The 8,762-nt window shown below is 52.3% G+C and overlaps 1 protein-coding gene across 1 annotated transcript in view; it reads left to right on the top strand.

Annotated features, from left to right (window-relative positions):
• PTPRS (protein tyrosine phosphatase, receptor type, S) overlaps window positions 1–7,657 on the top strand; it is a gene marked incomplete at its 5' end in the record, with an annotated part of 37,445 nt that extends 29,788 nt beyond the window's left edge. The window contains 7 exons of the mRNA XM_010157102.1: window positions 2,394–2,679; window positions 3,143–3,321; window positions 4,453–4,579; window positions 4,659–4,784; window positions 5,820–5,974; window positions 6,645–6,780; window positions 7,289–7,657. Of these exons, the coding sequence (XP_010155404.1) occupies window positions 2,394–2,679; window positions 3,143–3,321; window positions 4,453–4,579; window positions 4,659–4,784; window positions 5,820–5,974; window positions 6,645–6,780; window positions 7,289–7,357 (1,078 nt within the window). The remainder of the gene's footprint in view (window positions 1–2,393; window positions 2,680–3,142; window positions 3,322–4,452; window positions 4,580–4,658; window positions 4,785–5,819; window positions 5,975–6,644; window positions 6,781–7,288) is intronic.
• Between the last annotated feature and the right edge of the window lie 1,105 nt (window positions 7,658–8,762).

The following is an 8,762-nucleotide window of genomic DNA, read 5'->3' as shown; positions in this document are numbered from 1 at the left end:
TGAGCATGACGTGCTATGGAATGAAATACTCCTTTGATAGTTTGGATTGGCTGTCTGAACTGTGTGTCCCACCGCACTGCTTGTAGTGAGGAAGTTGGGAACATGGGCAGGATCAGAAGCTGGAAAAGCCCTTGGATTGCAGCCAGCACTCCCCAGCACCAGCTAACAAACACCTTACCAGTACTTTTCTCAGGGCAAATCCAAAACAGCTTTATACCAGCCACAGTGAAGAAAATTAACTCTGTCCCGACTCAAAGCAGCGCAGAGGGGAAGCTCCCGCGCTGTCCGGGTGCCTGGCTCGCCGTGTAGGGGTTGTTTCTTGTCGCAGTGGGACAGGGGGAAGATGGAGTGGGATGTAGGAAGCTGCTTGGTGTTGCTGCGTCGGGTGTTAGGGAGGCAGAGCTGCCTCAGCTGTCCAGGGGAGCTGACAGTGATTGAAGGGGGGGTTGAGTGCTTCAGCCATTCTGATAATGACAGGCTGAAGGCCCCCATGGGCAGGCAGCATTCCCTAATTCAATTTACAAGCCGACAAGGAACGCTTTCAGCCTCAACTTCGATAAATCCCTGTGTTCCTCAGGAGGGTGTGGAGGAGCCTGCGGGTTACTCCGCACTGAGGAAAGACATCTGAATTTTGCAGGCTGCTGGGGGAGGCTAATCCTGCCTCTCGTCGAGGATGCCATTTAAACAGTCTTTGCAAGTGGGCAACTTATCACTAACCTTGCAGATGGCAATTATCGTGCGTCTTTTTGGAAAATGAATAGAGAGAGCTGTCAGCTCACAACGTGCGGGAACCGGCTCCCAGATCAGCTGCTAAATTCTTGCCAAGGCTCCAGTCACCTGCTCGGTTCAGGTGTTAGCAGTCTAATTAACAGAGATCAAGGGGACTTTGTGAAAAAACGGACTGTGCTGGAATAGTAAAAGGAAACCCTTTATTAGCAGTGGCAAATGCACAGGCCCGCGGAGCCCTGCTGATTCACAAATGCCTTTACACGCGAGTTTGATGTTACCTTCGTGCACAGGAACATTTAGGAAAGGAGGTGACGCATGTTACTCATTACAACATCAGTAGTTTCTCAGCTGCTGAAAGATCCAAGTGATTGAACGTGCCTTTTTAAGCCCTTAGATCCTGCCAGCCTTTTGTTCAAGCCTAGAGCCCCCTACCTGGAGTTGTCATAATTGTGTGTCTGCCAGGAGAGCGCCCGTACGGGGGTGTCGCAGATGAAGAGGCAGGAGAAAAGGGGCAGATTGTTATGGAGGGGCAATGGCCACATCACCAGAGGCAACTTTTCATCTTCCATCCTGTCCTTAGGTGACATAAACCCAAACTTGGTTTGGGAAGTTTTTGCTGAGCTGAGCAAAGCCAACCTCGGCACGACACAGGCTCTGGGGCTTAGTCTGAGTATTCTGCCTGCGGAGCAGCACGGGAGATGAGGGACCTTTCCCTGCGGTGGCTCTGTCGCAGCCTCTCCCTGCTACTGGGGCGGCACTGGCCAGGGTGGGGTTCAGATAAACAGCTTTACTAGCCCCCGCACAGGCTTTACCGGCCCCAGCACAGCACTGTGCTCACACACCAGAGTGACTCAGAGCAGCCGTGACTTTGGTGTCACCACTGTCCTCCTGTTGTACATCTGTCCGAACCCCCCAGCACGGTATTTCTAAGCTATGTCAAGAGCAGCACACTGAGGAGGGTGGGCAGGAGCACGCACCAGCACCGGTGCCTATAGGCCAGATCCTTTAGTACCACAAGGCTGGGAGAGTTGGGGTGTTCAGCCTGGAGCAGAGAAGGCTCCAGGGAGACCTCAGAGCCCCTTCCAGTGCCTGGGGGGGCTACAAGGAAGCTGGGGGTACTTTTTACAAGGGCCTGTAGTGCCAGGACAAGGGGTAACAGGTTTAAATTGAAAGTGGGGAGGTTTAGATTAGATATGAGGAAGGAATTCTGCCTGAAGAGGGTGAGGAGCACTGGGACAGGTTGCCCAGAGAAGCTGTGGATGCCCCATCCCTGGAAGTGTCCAAGGCCAGGCTGGATGAGGCTTGGAGCAACCTGGTCTAGTGGAAGGTGTCCCTGCCCATGGCCAGGGATGGGACTGGGTGGGTTTTAACATCCCTTCAACCCAAACTGTGCTCTAAACAACACTTATGAAACGTCTGAACCCACACGTTTGGCTGGTTTGCCAAGATTGCCTCAGTCCCTGGATAGTGTGTTCACAAGGCCGTGGTTCCTTCCCAGTCACCGAGTGAGTTGTTCTTCACTCCCTGCCTTGTGTGTCTGTCCCTATCCTGTGTTTACAGCTGTTCAGGGCAGTGGACAGATCCTCCCGCGTGGGTGGCCTTTTGGGGTCTTCCCTTCAGAGGCAGAATAGTCCATCGCTCCATTTTTCCCCTTCTCTTCCCAGCGCGGGCGTTGGGCGGACCGGCTGCTTCATTGTGATCGACGCCATGCTCGAGAGGATAAAACACGAGAAGACAGTGGACATTTACGGGCACGTCACCCTCATGAGGTCACAGCGCAACTACATGGTACAGACAGAAGACCAGTACAGCTTTATACACGATGCCTTGCTTGAGGCTGTCGCTTGCGGCAACACAGAGGTCCCAGCTAGGAATCTCTACACCTACATCCAGAAACTGGCTCAGATTGAAGTCGGAGAGCACGTGACAGGCATGGAGCTGGAGTTCAAGGTACTGGTAGATGCTGGAATGGGGCCAGTAGTCACTGGGGGAGGTGCTGTATTCCTCACAGGAGCGTTGTTCTGCTGGCACTCATGCATGGCAGACAGGGAGCCTTTAAAAGGCTGATGGGAACGTTTGGGTTCAGTGTTAGAGAAGTAATTACTTTTCTGGCTTATGCTACCTCCATTCCCAGGGGAGGCGTGTCTGTCGCTGCAGGAGGCTTGTCTGGTCATTTCAGATCGACATTGAATTTGCTTCCTCCTTAGATTGGGGTTTTGAATGTTTGGGGGTCTTTTTTCCTCTGAAAGTTTTGCTCAGGGAAAGGTCTCATGCTGTCACCACCCCAAAAAAAAAGGAGGGCACACCAGGCAGAATAGCATGGTGGGACATGGAGGGCAAGTGGGCTGGCGTAGGGCTCGAGCACAAAAAAACAAGCTGAACAAAATGGTTGTGACTCTGTTTTTGCCCTCAGCGACTCGCCAACTCCAAAGCCCACACCTCCAGGTTCATCAGCGCCAACCTCCCCTGTAACAAATTCAAGAATCGCCTTGTCAACATCATGCCCTACGAGACCACGCGGGTCTGCCTTCAGCCCATCAGGGGCGTGGAAGGGTCGGACTACATCAACGCCAGCTTCATCGATGGCTACAGGTAACGGGCACCCTGCAGCCAGGGACTTCCTGTGTCCGAGGAGGGATGCAGACGGACTGCGGGGCGGGCCAGGTCTTCACGTGGGTGGTCTCCTCTGGCCCAGCGCCTGGCGATACCTGCACGCAGCGGTGCAAGGCGAGAGGTAAATTCCCTCTTGCCGATGGGCGGCAGCCCACACACGGGCTCCGGCACAGCTTTATTCTCTCTGGTCTTAAAATTACTTACGTGCTAAAGCAAACCAAACCTTTCCCCAGCTGCAGGTCCTAAACATAGAGCGTCGGTGAGGGGGTGGATTTTGCCATTGGGAGGTTTCTAAAAACAGCTTCGCCTTTTTATTACTTTTGTCATCTGGGGACGTTGCAGCTCTGACAGCTTCCCACAGGCGATCCGTGCCATGTGCTCCAGCCCTCCCCTGGTGTGCTCGGGGCCTGGCCAGCTAAGCCGAGAGACCAAAGCCACCCCATGAGCAGGTTTCCTCGCCCCCAGGTGCACGCAGCAGTCCCGGCCCTGGCCGTGGCACTGCAGTTGAAGAGAAGCATGGAATTGTTTAGGCTGGAAAAGACCTTTAAGATCACCGAGTCCAACCATTAACGGCCAAGCCTGCCCTAAACCCTGTCCCTGAGCACCACATCAGGTCATCCCAACCCCCTCCGGGGATGGTGACTCTCCCCCTCCCTGGGCAGCCCCTTCCAATCCTGACAGCCCTCTCCGGGGAGACATTTTTCCGGATCCCCAAGCTAAACCTCCACTAGTGCAACTCGAGGCCATTTCCTCTTGTCCCCTGTGCATGCCTCACAGTTGAGTTCTTGGTGTTCCTGAGGCCCCAAAAACACTCTGGTTCCAAGACTCTAGGTGTGACACCTTTTTCCATATAGGGTATTATATTAGATTAATCTGGATTTACCCCTTGGAAACATTAATTATAGAAAGCATCACCACTGGAGCTTTCTTTGACCATCAGCAGCAAAGACACCTCCCACCCCTTTGGGCCTTGCACTGGTCTGGTTCTTCCCCAGCATTTCCATTTTGTTTTCCGATTCTCCAGCTTTTGTATGGTTTCCCAGAGCTTCTGCCCAAGCAATTCTCTGCACCCCCTTGACCCCCCCCCTTGGGTTTGTGCTGTCCTTTTAGACAACAGAAGGCGTACATCGCTACTCAAGGGCCGTTGGCAGAGACCACGGAAGATTTCTGGCGGATGCTGTGGGAGAACAACTCCACCATTGTCGTGATGCTGACGAAGCTTCGCGAAATGGGTCGGGTAAGCGCGCCCCGAGGCCGAGCGCGGGGGGAGGCCTGCAGCACAAGGGCTGACGGAGGCTTTTCTTTCCCCTTGGCAGGAAAAGTGCCATCAGTACTGGCCAGCGGAGCGTTCTGCCCGCTACCAGTACTTCGTAGTCGATCCCATGGCGGAATACAACATGCCTCAGTACATCCTGCGTGAATTCAAGGTCACCGATGCCAGGGTGAGTGCTGGGCACCGTGCAGTCTGTGCTGGCCAGGGTCAGGGCAGGGGCTGGAGAGCTTCACACTCACCAGATAGGGAAGGTGGCTCACAGAAAACAAGGGAGGGTGGCCCGTTTTGGCTCCCTTTGGCACTCAGAAAGACTGAGGTGTAAACACTTTCTCTGAGAGAGCCTGGGATTATCTGTAGTGGAGGAGAGCTCAGTTGTGCTGAGGAACAGAACACACAAACATGGATAAATCGTACCTAAACGCATCTTCTTACAAACTGAAAGTAGTTTTCTAACCTCTGCTCACTAATCACAGTAGTGAGTCATGTTGTTAGCTTTTGAGTTTACTTGGAGCTTATATGACATGAAAGCAGAAAATAACAGCTCCCCAGACAGCTAATAAAAACAGCCTTGCCAAGGCGACTCTTCACCCTACAGCAAATGTGCGCTTCTCCTTGGGTCGTACGAGGAGCTGCCATGTTGTACAGGGGCACATCCGCCCAACTAATCTTAGGTTCAGTGTCAGATTTCTCCTCCAAAGGAACATTTCAATACCTCCTGAAATTTGTTTAGCAAATGTAACCCTCACTCTCAGAGTCCTCTGCTTCTAAGGTTGCCAGTATTGTAGAACTTGATAGCTCTACTGGCAAGGTTGAAAAGGAAGATGCCTCATCAGTCCTGGTAGAAGAAGATTTATCTTCCTGTCAGCTGTAATTCTGACCCTATGGCAACCCTTTCCCAAGATTGATAGAGAGGCCGTAACCTCACCTTGAATGTTCCCGGCTGAGGAGCCCATCTGTGCAGCTCCGCAGTGGTCGGGGCTCTCACCCCCCTGCCAGCAGTACAGATCTGTGCTGAAATGCCAGCTGCAGCCTGAGCAGGTTCATCATTCTCTGTATCAAACAGATCCGTTTTCACTTGATTCCAACCCAAAGTGGGTTCAACTTCTTGTATTCCTTAGTGAAACAAAACAGGGTTGGGGGTTTTTCTTTGGTATTTAGTACCACAACTCCAGGATGTTCTAAATACCACTGTTTTCTTCCCCAGGATGGTCAGTCACGAACTGTGCGTCAGTTCCAGTTCACTGACTGGCCAGAACAAGGCGTGCCAAAATCAGGAGAAGGGTTTATCGATTTCATTGGACAGGTCCATAAGACCAAGGAACAGTTTGGCCAGGATGGCCCCATCTCTGTCCACTGCAGGTAGGCATGCATGCGTGGAAACCGCTGACTGATCTGAGGATGCTAAAGAGCAGAAGGAATGAAAATCCTGCAGATCTCTCCCTCTCTTCCCACCCCGTCTTTGCAGGCAGATTTTTGGAGGATGTCTGGAGGGGCTGGGGTGCTGAACGCAGTTGCTTTGGCCAACCAAACTCACCTGCCTTCAGACCTGGCCACTGTCCACAAGGCCTTTGACCCTCTAGGGGAGAGCTAGGAAGTGCTGTGGGAGATGGGAACCGGAGTGCCAACGTCTGGCCTGCAGAGTTGGAAGTATTTTTATACCAGTCCTGCACCTCCAGCACTGCTGGCTTGTGTTTGCTGGTGGCAGGGATTGTGCCTTCCTACCCCTGGGCAGGGCAGGGTAATGCATTCTCCGAATTCTTCAATTTAACAAGCCTGATGGTACCTATTAGGACTGATTTTCACACTGAATGCTGTTCACCTTTTGATTTTTTTAATTTCACTCCCTCAAACATTTGCTTGGGTCACACGCTCCGGCAGTTTTAGTTTCCTACCTTCTGGAGGCCTGAGCCTCTGCAGTCCCAACGCCTTCACGCGGGTAAGACGCAGCTCAGCCGTCCGAAAGCTCTGCGTGCACGGCAGCAGCTGATGTTGTGACGTACAGTTCCCTCTTTCTCTCCCCTTCCTGCAGCGCTGGCGTGGGCAGGACCGGAGTGTTCATCACACTGAGCATCGTCCTGGAAAGAATGCGATACGAGGGTGTTGTAGATATTTTCCAGACAGTAAAGATGCTGCGAACACAACGACCTGCCATGGTGCAAACAGAGGTGAGGCGGAGGGGGCAGCAGCTGGGAGGAGGGAGCAGCAAAGCACCACAGCTGCAGGTCAGCCCCTCGCTGCCCTGCCTGAGCGGGGTGTGCTTTTTGCCCGTCCAACACCAGCAAAGGGGTTTTTACCTTACCTGAGGGGTAAAAAGCCCAGGCTGCGCTGCTGATTTGACTTAACTCATACCCCCAAAAATAAAATATCCCACTGTTACAAAGTCTCATCCCAGTCCGCCAGCCCCAATTCTTACTGCGTCCCTGCCTCTGAGGCAGGGGGGACTCACCCACCTCTGAAGACAGCCCGCAGGTCGGCTTGCGGTGGGGTGGTGAGCGTCTAGGGAATGCACAAACGATAAAGGGAAGGGGTTTCCTTTCCCGGGAGTTCGCAGCTCTGCCAGCAGAACAGAGCCTGCGCACGTTCCTGCCCAAGGATGTGCTAGCTGGAAGGCAGGGCAGGGATCCTGAGGAGCTGTTTCAAACCTCTGAAGCTGGTTCTCTTTACTGTTCGCAGGATGAGTATCAGTTCTGTTACCAGGCAGCTCTGGAGTATCTGGGAAGTTTTGATCACTATGCAACATAAAAAGCCATCCGTTGTGCAGACTCTACCAACCACTTAAGTCCTGGAAGGCCTCTTTTGACCCAGGAGGAGCGTTTGAACTTACAAAACTGAATCAGAAGAAGTACCTTTTCATCTGGACAATGCATCGGGGAGCAGGGGGAGGGATTGAAAGGAACACCCCGTCAGGAACTCCATGTTGTAACCTGGACCGTGAAGAGGCAGCTCAGGAGATTGCTGGAGGACTGCTTTAAGTGGTGAACTGCTCTTGTTACCTCAAGTGGTGTTCGCTGCGGAGGACGTATGGACATCATGAAACAGATCCAAAAGCTAAAACACACCTTGCGAAATGTTGCGGCTGGAGAAGGGAAGGAAACCGACTTTGGTTACATCATTAGAGTTCAGTTTATTTACTAATATAGTTGGCAGTCTTTAAAGGAAGTCACTTGCAGCATTGAAGGTGTTCTGTAAAAGATAGGGAAAGGAACTAAATCTCAACACGTAGGCAGACTTAGGGTCAGGAGTTCTTCTAGCTGGAGTCTTAACAACCTCAGTGTCCACCGTGGGATGATTCTGGGCTTGCAGGCACCTTGCAAACAGCGTTCGCTGGAGGCCCCTGCCACGCGAGAGGTTTTATAGCTCACGTTTTGAATACTTGGAACATTCCTCATTTCTTCTAATTCCAAAATTTATTTTTTAGGATATTTAAAATTCTAGAGAAAGAGCGATCCAAACCCCAGACCGGGCTGTGTGGTGTGGCCCCCCCTCCCCTTGCACGCCGGCGGGACAGGTCGAGGTGGCAGCTGCCCGGGGCTGGGTTCGCTGTCTGCTTGTTCTGTTCCCCCTTCCCAGCACATCCGGCTACCGCCAAGGTGCTCACCCACGCAGCGGTGGGACGCCCCGTACAGAGAGGCAGCCCCTTCCCCATCCTCTTTGCACATTCACGCCCCCCTCCCCAGTTCTGCCGCAGAAGGAGCATCTCCGAAAGGAGCCCAGGAAGCAGCCGTACGAAATCTGTTCCCCGTAGCCAACTGCTTCTTGCTGCCGCCCGCTCAGCCCGGAAGGCAGCGGCTCTCCGGGAGCGATGCGGAGACCCTCAGGACCCTCCCGGTACCATGTCACACCCTTGGCACAGCTACGAACATGCCCTAGCTGTAGAGATGACGGGGAGAGATGGAGTAAGGGGCATTCAGTGGCATATACTGTGAGTGGCTTTCTTTAAAGTATCGATGTAACTGTAACAAGTGACATTACCTTTTTTTTAAATAGTGTATTTTCTCCTTTTTTTTAAAAAAAAGACAAAGAATATCAGTCAATGAATTTAAAAGAAAAATTTGCTTATTTGTTCATATTATGTTCAAAGACAGTCTATTTTTTCACTGTAGAAATGTTACGTGTAATGGCTGTGATATATAAAGATGCAGTGCAA

Source organism: Eurypyga helias, unplaced genomic scaffold (assembly GCF_000690775.1).
Source record: "Eurypyga helias isolate BGI_N326 unplaced genomic scaffold, ASM69077v1 scaffold17998, whole genome shotgun sequence".
NCBI classification, from domain to species: Eukaryota; Metazoa; Chordata; class Aves; order Eurypygiformes; family Eurypygidae; genus Eurypyga; species Eurypyga helias.
The sequence above is the reverse complement of the archived record's forward strand: the minus strand, read 5'-3'. Positions and strand labels throughout refer to the sequence as shown.